This window comes from Onychostoma macrolepis, chromosome 06 (genome assembly GCF_012432095.1).
Source record: "Onychostoma macrolepis isolate SWU-2019 chromosome 06, ASM1243209v1, whole genome shotgun sequence".
In the NCBI taxonomy this organism is placed as follows: domain Eukaryota; kingdom Metazoa; phylum Chordata; class Actinopteri; order Cypriniformes; family Cyprinidae; genus Onychostoma; species Onychostoma macrolepis.
In genome coordinates, this window is record NC_081160.1 from 19,900,254 (window position 1) to 19,918,257 (window position 18,004).

Sequence of the window (18,004 nt, forward strand, 5' to 3'; positions counted from 1 at the left end):
AGAGAGAGAGATGTACTGGAATATAATGACAAGGCTTGCTGGGACCTTTTTTCTCAGCTTGCTTTGTGCTCCCTACTATTGCACATCTGCTGTGCACTAATCAGGACAAACGCACACGCACTTCTTTCCCAGCGGACCTTGGCCTCTGAAGTGTCATCCGCACACATGGACTTGAACTGCACATCTGCACCAGTTCCAGTTGCCCCATCCCTTGCTCTTTTCTCATTCATTTCTCTTCTCTCTCAATTATTCTAATCTGCAGGCCTTCTCATCACGGCCAGCTGTGCCGTGTTATCCATTTGGTTTGTTGGCCAACACGGGGATAGACAAAGCATCTACACAAAAGATAGGGCACAACTAATGGGTTACCTAGCGCAGGTGTGGATGATAAGGAACGGTAAATCATGTGGGAAGTCACCGTTCTGAGCGTGTGCAGAAAGCCCCCTAAGCAGATGCAATCTGTGATGTACAGCTGGAGATGAGGTAGGGGGTCAAGAAAAGACATGCTAGATCTCCCCTCCCCATATCCAATCTCCCTCTCGCTCTCTCGTTCTCGTTCTTTTTCTCTGCTCAGAGTGATAGGGTCAGTAGCTGTGATGGAGGTCACCAGTGATCTGTCTCTGTCTGTAGCTTTCACAGGGAGAGGCTGGGACTCTTAAAAGAGATGTACTAGTATAACCACACACACATTTATTCTTTGCTCTCTAAATGAGGAAATACCATACTTCTATTGTCTTAGCTGTCAGTCGATTGAAACTTTGAATCTATTTAGTTACAGTAATTATGATTAATTTATTTATTAATCAATATATAATGAATCGCATATATCAATGTTTGCTGCGACAAGTACCCAATTAATAATAATTCGAGGATATTATGTTATTTTGGCAGATGATCTGGCAAAAAATGGTTTTAGGAGTCAGTATATTATTTGTTTAATTTCCACATCATGTTGGCCTAAATGATTTCTAAATAATTTTTTATATTAATAAAAAATGTGTTAAATGCATAGCCTTATTTCTATATAAAGACTTTAAGCTTAATGAAATTATTTATATATATATATATATATGTTATTTTTTCTTTTCTTTTTTTGAGTATTAAGTCTCTTTTGGAGACAATTGTCCTCAAACTGTAACTATGCATATATAAACATACACACACACATTTGTTTTTGGATTGACTTTAATTTACTAAACCAAAGTGATACACTAACCTGCATTTTTTATTTAGTTATTTTTTTACATTTTAATTAAGACATTATTGAAACATAGGCTCGCTGGAAAATTGTACCTCTACTTATATTTTTGCTAAACTCCAAAAATGTACATATTCATACAATTCAGTGCTTGGTGAAAAACACTGGTGACAGTAAAACACCAACAAATGTTATTCCTTTTCATGTAAATTGCTATTACAGTATTATTAGAATATTGATTAATAAAGAATTATTTTGCGTGGCACAATGCTATGTTATGACCTCAAAACACAAAATACGAGTAATGATAAATATGCAGTTACGTTTTATCCCATGTTTGCCTTTGGTAACACTGTTGGTTAGGTTTAGGGTATGGTTTAATATAGCTTCTATATATTTTTTCATTAACATTTTAGAACCACTCACTAGACAATTAATTTCAGAACTAGCATGATATGTATAACAACGAGCAAAGTTTTTCATGTTTAGGGGCATGTTTTTCCAATGCGCCTGGGTTGCAGCATTCATTATGTTACTTAAGTTATTGTTTGTTTTTTTTGTCTGTTCTCCAGTGTAGTTGATGTGTGTTATAAACTTGTGTGTTATATAAACTAAACCCACACACACACACACACACACACACACACACACACCATCTTTCCTGTCTCTCTGAGCTCTTTGTGGAACACTGTAACTCAGAGTTTGATTTGCATCGGGTATATCCTGTCAGTCAATCACGTCACTTATAACAGCAATAATGTTTAAACCCACAGATCTGTTGAGAATTACATACTTCTGTCCGATATTTTCCCTGCACAACCTCTTACTAAGCTGTATCCCTTTGGTCTACTTTTCCCTAATGGTGCCTTTTGAAGTTTGAAGGTTTCTTGTTCTAGGAAAATGATGTTAATTCTCTTGTGAATGAGATCATAAAATATGTTCATCTGATATTCCTTCTGAACAGTAAAGATTAGTATGAGTCTTTACTATTGATTTTAACTTAATTGAATAATTAATAGATTTTATTATTAAAAGGAAGAGGAATTAATGCCACAAATGGATGAAACAGCATTGGAAGCACATGAGGAAACTAGGAAAGGATCCATTGTTGCTCGACCACAAGGCCACAACTTTTTCAAACGGTGAGATTGGTAAAGGAATTAAATAAAAAAACAGAACAATGAAAAGGCAAGGATGAAATTAATTTTAATGTCCCCTCAGTCAGCTCTTTTTTTTTTTCTTCCTTGAGTAAAGAGAGAGATTTGAAAGCGCACATGAAATGCCCCTCAGTTTTCAAGGTTGCCTTTGTGTATTCTCATTTACATTCAGTTGGATAAAAGCCCTTCGTCTTTCAATCTGTTGAATTGTGTGACATGTGTAGATTGGGGACAGTATGTTATGCATTAGATTTGGTCATTGCATAGCTGATCACCCATGGGGATGGGCGGAAGAAGCGGATGAGTTTAGTGTCCCTCTGGTCACGTGCAGACACGCACACATTTCTCATTTCTTCTCATTTTCAATCTTTCAGTTACACATCCACTCATTTTAAATTATATCTCCTGACTCTCTCAAACGCAGTCTAAAGCAGTATTTGTCTATATTTCATGTGCAATATGAAGCTGCAGGGTTTGGATGTGTAATATGTGATAAATATTTAGTGGCCAGGAGGAAAACGTTGGCCTACATTTGCCGTCTATTTGTCCTGTCTTACTTTAGAATGGCTATAACTCCGAGGAATGCTACTGACTTATCTCCTACACTCACATAAACACACATGCACAGAGAGACACAGGCTCAGGAGGCACTCACAGACGTGCTGATGGGCAACGCACACATTTACATCAAGAAGAAAAAAATTACTTCAGTCTGCTTTTATCTCCCTTTTCTTATTAATTATGCATGCCTCAGTAGGCCACGGTCAGACGCTTATGAATGAATACATTCGCGGCGCACACACTTTAGTTTCTCTCACAGTAGTGAAGAGGTCTTTAATAGCTCATTAAGGGGCCTGCAGTAAGTGAGCGTTAATGTTCTCTTTGCAAAGGATGGACGACCACCACACTGTGGACACTGATTCAGACACCCCCATTCAAAGAATAGATCTAGTTACCCGACACAACAGATATTTTGAAAAGTGAGTTGAAAACTGTTGAATTTTATTGTATGGACAAAAAAACGACTGAGATTTAAGAAAAAAAAAACAGCATTAAAGTCATATAGATTTGGAATGACATGAAACAAGGATGAGGAAATGATGACTGATGGATCAAATGATAGGTCAGTCAGATTTTTAATGTCTGTTATTTCTTCTAAACAATTTACTGAACTTGCATGGTATAGTGTATGGTATTGTCAATGTATCACCCAGCCCTAGTTGAAATATATACAGTAAATAACTCATATATTACAGCCTCAAGTGGGGAAAAAAATCAATAAATCATGAAATGTATTAATATCACTAATTTAAATAATTCTTCTGCCAAGTAATAGAATTTATTAGACTATAGCTGTAGGTTGTTTACATGCCAAGCCACATGCCACGTTTAATACTGTATATAAACTGTGACTTCAGGTGTGTATTTACCGGTTCTCATCAAATTTAAACTACATTTATTTATATAAGGCTCTGCTATTTTTTTGTCCTTTTTTAAACATGTTTTTTTTTTTGTTTCTTTACCTAATAAGCAGTTCTTTATTCCCAGCACAACGCTCACTGTAACCATTGAAGCTGTAATACCATTTGCTGCAGACTTTTTTTAATGACATGTTAACCTCAGTCGTATAAACTCAAAGCCCTCGTCTGACTTTTTTCATTTCTGTTTTCTCCCTATTCATCAACTCTTTTCTTATACCGCTCATCTGACAACACACAAATCTTTCCTTAGCTACTATGATCCCTCTCCCTCTCATTCTCCTCCCTCATGGAGTGCTCTAATTGAAGAGGCATGTGCTCTACGCCCCTCTTGTGGGACTCTGTCATTGGCTGCAGGCAAAACATCCGAGGCCAGGCCCCTGCTAGGTGGCATCTTTTTGGGAAGGCCACACTGCGACTTTCCTCTCTTTTTTTGCCTGGATCCATCACCTGCTTTATTCCTTCGCTGTTTACATTCCTCTTTCTTCCTTCCTGCCCTCTTTTCAATCTTATTTCTCCTAACTGGGAGATATACACTTTTTTTTTTTTTCTTTCTGTTTTTCTCTTTGAAGAAACTGCATAGATTTTTTATTTATTTTTTTTAACCCAGGCTCACTTAAGAAAAACATGCCTGTGGCTACATTTCTGCAAAATTATCTTACAAAGCTTCTTGCACGTTTTGTGCCAATTTCAAAGTTAAATGTTGAGTGAGGAGCACTAAAAGAGCATTCTCAAACATTTGTAAACAGTTTACAAATCAAGCACGATGGCAAAATTATTTTGAGGTTAACATACTTTGTGGAAGGAAACATATGAAGATAAGTCTTTATTAATCAATAATTTGTCCCATCATGATTTGCATGAAAATAAATATAAAGTAAAATAACATTTGGTTTTACCGCTTCTAGTGTTCATTTCAGTGGGAATTGCCTGTATAGCTACGTTTTTGAAGTAGAGTAAAAGTGTAGGTATAGGCACGTTTTTCCATTGAGGATAAGTTTGTTGATTAAATACAGACGTCAGTCAAGATAAGCGCTATCACACATTCAGTATGAGAATCTAACCCTTTTATCCCAGAGGGCTCTTCATGGTGTTTAAATTTACTGAAATGGTTCAAAATTTGATAGATTGACAGTCTCCCTCTTGGCATCACTTTCCCTCACTTCATAATCATTTTAATCTCAGCCTGTGTGAACCTGATAAAATTTGCGCGAACTATTGATTTGTGTAATGTATTTTCTTATCCCTTCAGGAATAGACAATGAGCACATAATCAATATCAAGGGAAGAGCTGGGCGGTTCTATCCATCTGGACAACTGGTTTGGATAGTGCATCTAAATTCAATTATTTTCACTGACATATTTTCACCATTATCTTAAAAAATTATTCCAAATGCATTGTGGCCAGTGTGTGTGTGAGTAAGATGCTATTTTGCGAGGCAGTTGGTAATCTTCCCCGTGTTGAAGGGGGTGGCGCCCGCTATCACATGTGATTGATAAGGATGTTGATTGCAGGAATTAAAAAGCTGTGGAGTCTCTGTCACAGTTCTACTGCATTTGAATCATAGTTCATACTTGTTCACAGGGTTATTTGTGAGTGTATACCTTTGTGTGTGATCTGGCCGGTCCACTTCTTTCATCACTCTAGCCTGTGGCAGGTTCAAAGGCTAAACATCCCTTATTGACACAGTGGAGCAGAGCAGGTAAAGAAGCAGGGGAGAGTTTCAATTTCACACTGTAATGGAGGAAATGGCTATAGCTGTGCGTGAGAGAGGGAGAAAAGAAAGAGAAAGGAGGAAAAATCCTTCAAAAACATTCTAAAGATTTACAGGAAGAGGCTGATCCCTTATCACTTTGGCAGGACCGTTGTAGCTGCAAGCCTTCATCTGTCTGACCGCTGCTCCTCCTCCTCATACTCCAATTCCATTCGAGAGAGCCATCAGCTCTCTTTGTCTGAATCTTATGTATTGTGCGCCAGGCTTTATGTACAAAGCTTGATTTACTATGTGACATCACTTTAAAAGAGATGTAGGGTGTATGTAGAACGGGAGCTTTATTTTCACGTTGCGTTATGGATTGTGTTGTGTGGATTGTGCGCACAAATCCCATTTGATTTCGAAATTCAATCTGGCTGTCTGCTGTCATTCTGCAAGTGATGTAATCTCATCCGTTTGTTCAGACAATGTTGTCAATATCTGTTGTATCCACATTGGATGCTATAGTAATGAATTCAGCATAGTGAATGTCACACTGATATAAAAGGAAAAAAAGACACTGAAAATGAGTATATTCAGGCATAGATCTTGACCAGGTGTCTTCACACTGGAGCCGCAGGAAACTTGAGAGAATTTCCTGTATTTTATTTCTGTATTTTTCCCCTGTATTTTCATATTTAATTGTAAAATTGCTCTGGAACAACATTAATTGTGAAAAGCTCTATACAAATAAATTTGAATTGCAAATATTTATACATCTAACAGTTTTTTTTTATAGTGAGTGGAAAACACAAAGTCACTGTTTTCCAGATAATATTTAAATAAATCGCTTTGCCTTCAACACAACAACAAAGAAGCCAGTTTATTTAATTTAGCACATGTATTTAATTGAGCTAGTTTATTTAATTTAGTATTGTTTATATGCCATTAAATGTATTTTAAATATTGAATATTTGTTTAATATTTAGAATCGAATAAAGTTCAAAATATTCGAAATTTGGAATATTTTCCATTTTTATTTAAATTTTGTTTTGGACATTTGTCTTTTTGTCTGTATAGTTTATTCTATTTAGCTTTCATTTATATTTTAAGTTCACTTATTTTTGTATTTCAGTTTTAGTCATTTTTTCTCAACTTAAGCTTATTATAGTTAGTTCCCAGGGTGACAAGTTTATTTTATTTCATCTTTCCAATTTGTGCACTTGGCATGACATACATCTAATGTTCAGATTGAGTTTGTTCTGTTTGTGTATGTATTTCACATTTTATATATTCCCAGAATCTTATGTAAGATCCCACCAGTGGCTCTCGCCATTCCTTTGTCCCTTCTGCAGCACACAAAGGCTCACATATCTGCATCAGTGAGGCAACACTGTGGCTAGTGTGGCACCCCCTAGTGCTCACTGCGATATATTGCTCTGTGTGAGGTGGACTCGAGATAATGAAAGAGCAGATCACTGTATCCTACACTCAAAGGGAATGAGCCAATAAAATGCAGCTATTGTAATAATTAATGTGTGCAGAAAATTAGTAAATCGTGCTGACAATGTCCTGAATGTCCTATGCTTAGGCAAGTCAGAAAATTAAAAGGAAGATTTGTTTTAATTTATGGGAAACCAGGCGTAAGAGAATATGTTTGTTCATAAGGACTTATATGTTGTGTTTCCCACATTTTCAGCTGGCTGACCCCTGACTTTGGACACTTAATGGCTTTGTGCAGAAGTGCTGATCCATTCAGTAATACCTTGTCATTGTGACCAGTGCTTGTTAAAACACACACACACACAGGGCAATGAAAACCCTAGAAATTGCTTTCTGTCCTCTTAATAGAAAACGGATAAGATCTGATAGGCTCGTGTGTTCTCACGGAGCGGCTAGGACGGGCACACACAAGCTTTGTACAGTGACAACGACACCCCCACAGTTTAACATAGTCTCGTGCTTTACACTCATAAATGCCACTAATGGGATCAACAGTAGATATTAAGTGGAGATGTATTTCCCCTAGAAGTCCTTTACCAACAGTGCCATGTTTTGTTCGCTTTGTCCTTTCTTTTTTTTTTGCAGATCTTTTGATTTGTCTTAAAGGGATAGTTCACCCAAAAATGAAAATTCTGTCATCATTTACTCACCCTCAAGTAGTTCCAAACCTGTACGAATGTCTTTGTTCTGCTGAACACAAAGGAAGATATTCTGAAGAATGTGGGAAACATAGCAGTTCTGGGGCACCATTGACTTCCATAGTATTTATTTTCCTACTATGTAAGTCAATGGTGCCCCAAAACAGCCTGGTTACAAACTTTCTTCAAAATATCTTCCTTTGTGTTTGACAGAACAAAGAAATTCATACAGGGTTGGAACTACTATTTTTGGGTGAACTATCCCTTTAAGCTACCTGCAAGCTAATTAGAATGTGTTTGAACTGCAAAGCACCTGGAAAAATGCTTGCAAACATGTAACAGTGGGTGCAATGTGACAAGCCTCCAGTGACGAGCAGTTCATTTGTTTGCTCTGAATGTGAATCTGCTGCAAGACATGACACAAACACAGCCAATCCATGTCTGATAATTAGTATCTGATAATTATTATTAATTACAATAATATAAGAATTATTTTCAAATAATGGCTAATAACTGATCAATGGAAATTATTGAAATTCAATAAAAAGTCTGTCTAAATAATTTAAAAATAAATGAATTTTGTGAATAAGTGATTTTTTAGTGTTTTATAAATACGTCCCTTATGCTCACTTAGGCTGCATTTATTTGATCAAAATTACAGCGAAAACAGTAATATTGTGAAATATTATTACATTTTTAAATATTTGTTATTATTATTTTGATTTATTTATTATAATTTTCAGCAGCCATTACTCCAGTCTTCAATGTCACATGATTCTTCAGAAATCATTCTAATATGCTGATTTGGTGCTCGCAAAAAATATTATTATTATCAATGTCTTTCCTCTTGCTTTTGACACATTGAATGTTTCCTTGATAAATAAAACTATTAATTTATTTCAACCCCAAACTTTTAAACAGTAGTGTAATTAAAAAAAAAAAAAAAAAAAGTGTTGCTAAATTTGCTAAATAATATTTAGTTTTTATTAAATATTATTAGTTGTCATATATCAAATAATATCAATGATAACGATTAATTTATGAATCTCAGACAGTGGCCAGAAAAATGTGATATTGTGCATCCTATATGTGAGCCAATGAGATTTCACAGTAGGAGGGACTACTGAACATGACTGAAGAAATGTAGCAGTACTTGGATCATACATACAGAATAACAATTTCTCGAAAGTAGCATGTAAATTGAAACAACGGAATCGTTGTATTAGTTGTCGTGGTGTTTGTTCTCACGCCGGTTTCACACCGCACGCATAAGCAGATCAGAGGCAGCGCAGAAGCGGCGCATATGCAGAGCGTGAGCAGCGCGCGCCCATTGTGCTTTCACACTGGCAGCGTTTGTCGCGCGCAGCTGAACCGCGGCTTGTGTACTGCAAATACAGACGAGTATCGTTCATTCGGTCACGCTTTTCAGGTGTTCTCCTACAGCTGTCTGTCATGTGCTTTGATATGGGCAGTGCCGTGTTCCCCTCTGTCACGTGTATAACATGCTGTATATATAGTTTACATGATAAAAAGTAATCTTAAAGTTAATAAATGCCTCTAGTTTTAATAATTTAAACAGGCCTTTGAAGTGGGCAATAACTCCTGGCAGTGATGTGTAGTTGATTCTATGCTAAATCTAATATTTGATGTTTTTTTTTGTTTTATTTTTAATGTTGTAGATTTAAGTAGAAAATGAGAATCGCTAAAATTATTGAATATATTTTGAGACAAAGGTCTTCTTAATGATTACCAGTTTGGTTTAAGATAATTAAAGCAACAGTTTTTCAATAACTAGGAGAATATGTAAAAGTATGGTATTTGGGGTAAAAAGCGCCCCTGCTGTTGGGGCGAAAGGCACAATAATTAACATGATATTTAATAGATGGCTGACTTTTCCAATTGCTGACATGACATGGTTCATATGGTATCATATAGCCTATTATGTTGGGTGTCCACCTTAGAGATAATCACCATGTTTATAATGAAAGCATCATATTTAAAAACATGATATTAATCATATCATATAATAAAATAAAATTTGTTGTTACTACTGTAAATCTATATTATCTTATTATGGGATCTCCTTCAATGCTTCCAGAATCTTTACTTTTTATTTTGTTTCTGTATTTTAAAATATATATTTTATATTAACATTTTAATGACATTATATGTATTGAACATTATTTATCAAAATAAGCAGAAAATAGCCTAACTTTGCTAAAGTGATTGATTTGAACAAGTATTAACATTAGTATCAATTTTATTTTATTTTTTTTAGCTAAAGTATTTATACAGTGTGCCTTTTACCCCGTGATTTTGAAACAAGAAACACCTCACATGATTTTACTTGAAATGTGTCATTTTTCATGTTAATCAGGTCAATTTTGATCAAGAAAAATGCACTGTGGCTTTAATTCAGCGTAAGCGGCGCAGCAAAAATAGACTCGGCGCCGAAACTATCGCGGCACTGCCGCTTCTGCTCTGCTCCTGCTACGCGCTGCCGCGCCGCCTCTGCGTGCGGTGTGAATGCTCCAATCTGTTAACATGGGCGCCGAAAAAAATACGCGCTGCTCACGCCCTGCTTACGCATGCAGTGTACATCAGGGGTTAGTATTGCTTTTCCCATGCTCTGTCCTTTCCCTCTCGTTCCTCTGTTCTTTGCTGTCCCTCACCCGTCAGTTTGTGCCTCACGTTTTGAGAAATTGCCTCAGTGATGTTTTCTGACAGTGACGTTAATCGAAGCACCAAACGCATAGTAGCACTCCAATTGAAAGGAAATTTGCCCACTGCCTTCTACACAAAGCAAAACAACCTGTGACCGCTTTTACACACACATAAACGTGAAAGTCCTCGCACACGTGTGTGGTGCCAGAAATGTAAACACAAGTTCACGCTGGTGCAAATCGAAGGGCAGAGTTTTGACATTTGAAACACATGAAAAAAACAAACAAACAAAAAAAACAATTGGAAAATACCAAGTCAGATGTCTGAAATGATTTCCCGATGCCTCATGCATTTGTTTTCCACATTTTTGAGTGTGTTGTAGCAATCGTTTATATAATACAGTGACAGGAAAAAGATGGATTTAACACACATTTCTGCATGAATTGGTCACAAAATTTGATCTCGCTTACATCAATAGACAAACATAATCTGCTTAAACAAATCACATTTATTCACATGCTTTTTCCACCCTCCACTGTTGTGTTCAATTAAGACAAAATGTATTATTGTTCGTCTCTTATTCATTAAGATCAAATTTTATGGCTTATTTCCACAGAAATCCATGATAAAGGGTTCACATACTTCCTGCAGCTATACTTCATCAACTAACCGTCAAAGTTAAAATATCACTCCTACATCTTTAGTTTCTCTATAATGAAAGATATAGTTTGCGCACAGCTCCACATTAATCTCCTGTCTTATAAATCTTGGCTGGCCAACAATTAAGGAATGCGAGGCTTCCAAAACAAAAGGAACAAGGGAGAGAAAGAGAAAGTGTGTGTGTGTGAGAGAGAGAGAGAATTATGATTCCTCCCATCGTGCTCTGACCTGTTTGCTCATTCATAAGGCGTCACTAGTCGAGGTCCATAGAGAAACCAGCAGGATGTGGAGCAATTAAATGCACCGCGTGTTGTTGGAATACCAATGCGCTCCGCCGTTAACGTGTGTAATCTCAAACCTCCACCGTCTTTGTGCCACCTGCATCAAAGCCTCAGAGGAACTTTTCATTAATCTTTCTGGGTTTTTTTTATTTTTAATCACTGTCATCTCCCCCTTTCCTGTTCCTGTAGCTTCATCTATTACTTCTAAAGGATCACAGCAATTTATACATTTGCATATGGTAAGTCAAAGTGATGGGCCTAATCAGTTCCTGTACTGAAGATGCTGATACTTCTGGTTAGATTTAACCTGTCGGATCTAAATGGCACTTCAGCTAAACCTTTATCATGGTGCTTTGCCAAACAATACCTAAATCAGCACAGTCCAGAAAATATTGCCACCTCGTAGCGTGATTCTCCTGTGCGAAAATTACAGCAGGGTGCAACAAGGGCCACTGCTGTGCAGATTAGCACACCAATTACACCCGTGCATCGGAACGCAAACTTTTCCTGCTGTCAACAGATGCTTGTGTGTGAGATTCTGTTAAATAAACAGCCATTTCCTAATTACAGAAAGAAAAAACGAGAGATAGCATTGGTATCTGTATAGACATTAGCGGGTGGTGCACATCAGTGCTAATTAGTGTTGTCACTGAAGATAACTCACAAGAGCCTGTAAACAACACTACAAGAGTTACTACAGTTTCATGGACCCCTCATACTTTACATAATGGTGCAGAAAATCAGAATTTCTCGCTATAAAGCAAATTTGATGTAAATGGAACCGCATACTGATATAAATGAGTTTAACAATGTTTGTAAATGTGAGTTAAGTTTCCTGTTCAGAGAGAAAAGAAAATCCCGCTCGGAGTTAACTTAAATGAAAAGTTATTTTAATGTTTGTTTATTTTTTGTTAGTAATATTAATATCTGGGCACAAGATGAAATCATGTTTATTCCAGTTACGAGGGTGATGCATTACTGTGAAATGACCTTTAGACTTTATTTGCATGTGTGAAAGGAACACTTCATCATGTTTTCTTAGTTAGCAAATTTTTTTGTCACCCTCACCTTAAACTTTTCTTAAGGTTAAACTTTAAGGTTCAGTTACAACATTAATTCTGCATATACTAACACAATTTTAATATAATAAGTAGTATAAATGAATACTAATGTATTATAAACAAACATGAGCAACCATGAACGACAGTATATTTATTAATAAACTTGAACCTAGATTAATAAATGCTTTCATGGTTAGTTCATGATACCTATTTACAGTTGTACCTTATTGTAAAGTGAAACCTTTAAATATCAGTTTTTCAATAATATTTTACAAATTTCATATTTATTTTGTTTTAAGGGCTAATAGTCTTTTAAGGCACAGTCTGCTATGTTTCCACTCTTCACCAGTGTCCCAGGACAACATAGACAGGGTGTCATGTGAAGGATGCTGCCGTGTTTCTCTCTTCACACATATGGGCAGTGTGTCATTGACATTACTAGATGTGAATACTAAAAGTCAGACCCCCTCAAGGATTTTATCCATGGTGGTCTGAACACATATAAGTGCCCACATATAGAGATATATGGGCATACTCCCAACTGGAATCTCAGCAGAAGGTCAGTGCTCAGTGGAAGGACAGTGGATATGGGTAGAGGCAGTAATGCTTATGAAACATGCACTGTATTTCATTCTGCTGGAGGACATATCATATGCTGAATTTTAAAAAAACATTTGGATGAAATGTTTATCATTTGAGGCACTTAAAGGGATAGTCCACCCAAAAATGAAAATTCTGTCATCATTTACTTATGTAACTCCAAACCTGTATGACTTTCTTTCTTCTGTGGGATGCAAAGGAGATATTTTGAAGAATGTTGGTAACTAAACAGTTTAGATTCCCATTGAATTCCATTGTATGGACAAAAAATTCAATGGCAGTCAATGGGAATCTAAGTTGGTTTGGTTAACAACATTCTTCAAAATATCTTCTTAGAGAAAGTATTAAGAAAGTAAAGAAAGTACCAGTAATATATTACTGGTAATTTTTAGTTTATGTTAGCTCATAATGCAGTAACTAATGTTACTTAATGCATTTTTAAATGTAACTTTAAATGGCAAAATGTGTTTGTATTTGTAAAAATTCAAATAAACTAGATTAATTCTGGCTTTTAGAGGTTATGTGAACTACTGAATTAACCTAAATGTGTGTGAGGTTGAGACTTGAGTATTATGTTGCATATCTACCATGCTTGTGTGAATATGACAACCTGACTGTTCCCTAAGGAGAGATGAGATGTGGGTTTATAGGCAGCCTCCTAATCAGGGAATTTGGTCTCGCCAGTGGGATTTCTCATCATCATCTCTCTCTCCCTCCTTCTCTGACAGGCCCCTGTGGAAAGGGAGATGTTGTGGAGCAGTGCGCTCTGCCTGACCAGACCCCAGTCGTGGTGCTCAGGCTGACAGAGGCTCTAGAGAGACTGGGTGAGTTTGCTCCTCAGCCTCACCTATCTAATTTAACTATTCAGAGAGAGTCAGAATCAATTAATAACATATGACAGGTTCTTGTAGCATGGTAATAATGATAACAATAATGCCATTCAAAAGTTTGGGTTTGGTCTCACCAAAATACAAAAATACAGTAAAAGAATAATAATATTGTGAAACATTATTACAATTTAAAATAACCATTTTCTATTTTTAGATATTTTAAAATGCAGTTTATTCATCTAATGATAAAGCTGAATTGAACTGACCTCAAACTTTTGGAAGGTAGTGTATATATCAAAATGCAATGTAATACCATTATGCCACCACAGTAATTTTTGTAAGGGGTTTAAATGTACCTTATTTCTCCAACAGTTCAATTTACTAAACAGTTCTGATAACACATCAGATTATAAACCTGACCTTTGACCTCTGTCTTGTGCTCAAGACTGGGAGAATGAGCCACTGTACCTGTCTGGCCAGACCTCCACTGGATCCCCAGAATTATTGCAGGCTTTGGAAACAGGTAAGTTCATAACATGTTTTTTCATAAGTTGTTTATTTTGTACATTCTAATTTCAGAATATGTATTAAATAGCATATTCAGCCCCATGTGCCATAATAGGCATCTAGTTATTAAACAACCATTAAGTTTCTGTTTACCTGAGTTGATTGTATGGGAGTCTTGAGAGTCTTAATTAAATTATAAAAGTATAATGATAAAGAAATCATGAATGGGATATAATTTATTCAAAGTGTTGCTGTCGTGTGTATGTGGTTCAGAAGAAAAAAATTAAGAATGACAGTCTTAATTGTAAAATATGTAAAAACATGAAAAGATAACGAGGAAAAAACAACAATTAAACATTTCTGAGCAGTTCAGTAACTTCCAGTGTTCCGCAGAGTAAATCCAGGCCACTGCTATTTAGAAAGTTTGCAAAGTTTAGCTGAAGTTCTTATTTAGCACCACAAGGGAGTGCTCTGGCTCCGTACTTTTTTTTTTTTGGGAGATGCTGTTTCCAAAAAAACTCAGCACTACTATTGGATTAGATGTAGCAAGTACACATATATTCACAGACACACCTCATCCTCTTCCTCTCTACTAAAATGATTAGGTAGAGCATAGATTTCCCGCAGGAGAAAACTCCTTTTATCATTGTAGTTCACATAAAATTGTTATTTCAGACTGAGACTTTTATTAAGTTTAAAGAAGGGACTGTGTTAGAGAATGTAATCTGTTATGCCACTGAAGTGCAGATATACGTAGTCCAGCAAAACCCTTGACATCTTGACACTGTGTATGGCACACGTGCACAGGTAATGCTTTAGTTGTCACAGCTTAAGCATCACAACTATATAAATAATTCTACAGGTCGACAATGTCACATGTGCACTAACATGACCTGGGCATGTTCATGTCACTTTCTTTAGAGTACATGTGCACACTTATGCTCACATGCACAAATCCATAAAAGGGCAAAGGGGCTTTCACGAGTTGCTGAAAAATGTCTTACACGTAAGCACTCTCATGAACTGAGGAACTATATGTATAGGGTACATGTTGTCAGGTTTTGACTGGTTGACATGAATGTGCTCTGACAATGTGGTAAGGCCAGTTTACAGTGGTGTAGGAAAGGTTAGCTTTTCATTGAGTTTTTGCCTTTTAAAAGACTCTGTCAGTATGTTTGAGAATGTTCTTCAGGCTTATAAGTCTAGTCGCTTATCATGCCATACAAACTCAATTGCCTTTTCAAAGTGATTTCTTTTGCAAGTGTTTTGGGTCAGTATTGTTAAAATTGACATTATTGTATTATATTATAGAATATTGTTTTTTAGAAATGTATGTGTGTGTGTGTGTGTGTGTGTGTGTGTGTATGACATCTCTTTATTATATGCATCTTTTTTTTTTTACATAACCTTTGTTGTTTAAAAATTTCCATTCACATCTAACCATAAGTCTAACCTTTGAGTGGTATGAATGCCATTAAGCCAACCGTGAAACGTTGCAAAGTGTATCCAGCACCCATTTCCTGTAGTTATATAACAAGTTAGTTACTCAGTGTGGAAATACTCACACCATTGCATACACTCTCATAAGTGTTTTGGCAGACACGCACCATGGTTGCCATTTAAAAGCCCAGCCAAGAAGTGGTGAAGTCCAGTGGCCACAGAAGACCAGAGACAACATTACGTCACCCAGCTAGAGCTTGTCCTAACCAACCAGCGATTTGTGGATCAACAGTGTGTTGTCATGGAGATGGCAAGCCGTTTTAGCCACGGGGTTACATATTTTAGTAAAACGAGAAAGAGGAAAGGTTTCATGTAGGAGGTAGAGAGGAGCAGAGAGAGGAATGACTCACGATCAGGTGTATCGAAGATCGACAAGTGCGCACGCAGTAAATTCAAACTAATGGTCAAAGAGGATTGACAAACATTTGCATGTGTGCATGAATATGCATTCGGTGTACAGTAAAAGCACAGAAGCTTGAACTCGCGCACACACATACACGGTTGACAAGAAAAGGAAAGCGATTCCAGCTCTGTCTCCCTGGATACAGTGACAGGCGCACGGAGAGCGTGGCTGACCCATACCCACTCGACAACATGCCAACAAGCACCTCTTCCCTTCCGTTTATTAATTCCGACATTCATCATTGACGCATTTCTCTTCTTTTTCTTGCGTGAGAGAAGCTGAGCTCAGCAAAACAAATTAAAAACACTCTTCTCATCTTCCGCACTTCCTGCTCTCCCATTGGCTGCCAGTGATGTCATCCTGTCTCATATGCAATAGTCAATAACCTATTAGAGTCCAGCTTTTTACAGTCAGCTTGGGCAGAAGGGGCTTCTGCCGCTTGAGCTCTTCTACGCCCTTTGTTTTATTGGAGTCTTTTAGCGATCGTCTTGATTAACGCCCTAAAGTCCTAAAGATTTCTGAAGGGAGACGGTTCAGTGCCCCCGGGGAACACTTTCTTCTGCGGGTGGTGTTATAATTGTTTTTCATTGCAAATGATGCTGGTTTTTCCTGTCTGCAAATGCGGGCCATTTAAAGACTGCAGAGATGCAATCATTTGTGCATATTAATTTTATGTGGTTTGTTTGGGATATATAATGCATCACATGCACATTCATCTTTAGCGTAACCATAACTGTTCACTCTTGAAGACTTGAGCTGTATCAGCCATTCGTTTCGGTCATTTCAGCAGTCTCATTGGAAATTTCCTCACCTTTTTGCAAGACGGCTTTTCTAGTTTTGTTTACGCTCACTCTACCTGCATAATCCATCTATGTCATCTGTTCTGTCCAGCTCTTTCTCCTCTTTTCTGCAGATACAGCCTTGGAAGTGATCACTAACAATGATGTCATCCCTCGATTGCTCTCTCTTCCTCACACACACACACACACACACACACACACACACACACACACACACTTACTTGTGGCCAGACTCCTCCCTTGTTCAGCCTTTTTGGCTTTTAAAGTTTCCTGACAGAGAAGTTCTGATCGATTCCTTCGCCGAGTTAGGGGCCATTTATGTGTTCTTGCATCCATCTGCACTGTTTTTAAAAAAAAAAAAAAAATTTAATAAACATGCACTATGTGGGTGTTTTGGATTGTTATGATGCATTTCATAGTCTTTATTTTAGTGTCTCCTCCTATGAGTGCTGCACGAGTGCGTGTGAAGTTAAAAGAGGTTCAGTTTTTAAAACAGTCTATCAGGACACATGCATTCTGTTTCATTGAAATGTATATCCTGTTTGTATAGATGGATACTATAAATAGACAGCCGTATAGATGATTAATAGACGGACGAATGGACAGTTGGATGGATGTATAGACAGAGGGATAGATACCGTGGATGTAAGATAGATAGATAGATAGACATATGGAATGATCTATAATATGCCCTATTTTAAGCCTAATATCCTCAATGGCAAGCATGTTATATAACTGGCGAAGCTCTCTTCCTCCACAGTTGTATCGTCTCTGTTTTTCCACTCTCTCTTATGTCTCCCCTCTTTTGAACAACTCCTTCTCATTCGTTCATTTTAACTCATTTCCTCTCCCTTACTCTTTTCATGCCCTCCTCAAAGACTTGATTGGATGGAGATACATAATGCCAAACCAGTGTAAATTAAATTGAGTTCACAGCAGCTTAAACTGAATAACAGCATACTGCGTCTCTTATGCTCTGCTTTCTTCTTCTTCTTTCTTTCTTGTTTTCTTCCTTTTTTATTGCTGTCTT

At 36.9% G+C, this 18,004-nt stretch overlaps 1 protein-coding gene across 2 annotated transcripts in view; it reads left to right on the plus strand.

Moving 5' to 3' along the window:
• The window catches only part of pik3r3b (phosphoinositide-3-kinase, regulatory subunit 3b (gamma)), a 146,520-nt gene that overhangs the window by 44,500 nt on the left and 84,016 nt on the right, over positions 1-18,004 (plus strand). Inside the window, exons 1-3 of one of the 2 annotated variants that reach the window (XM_058778104.1) lie at positions 10,154-10,274; positions 13,663-13,758; positions 14,210-14,287. Coding sequence is in view for 1 of the 2 variants with exons in the window: in XM_058778103.1 (XP_058634086.1) it covers positions 13,663-13,758; positions 14,210-14,287 (174 nt within the window). In the remaining variant the exon portion in view is untranslated. Of the gene's footprint in view, positions 1-10,153; positions 10,275-13,662; positions 13,759-14,209; positions 14,288-18,004 lie in introns of those variants that run through there. The other variant, XM_058778103.1, reaches the window with a different exon arrangement.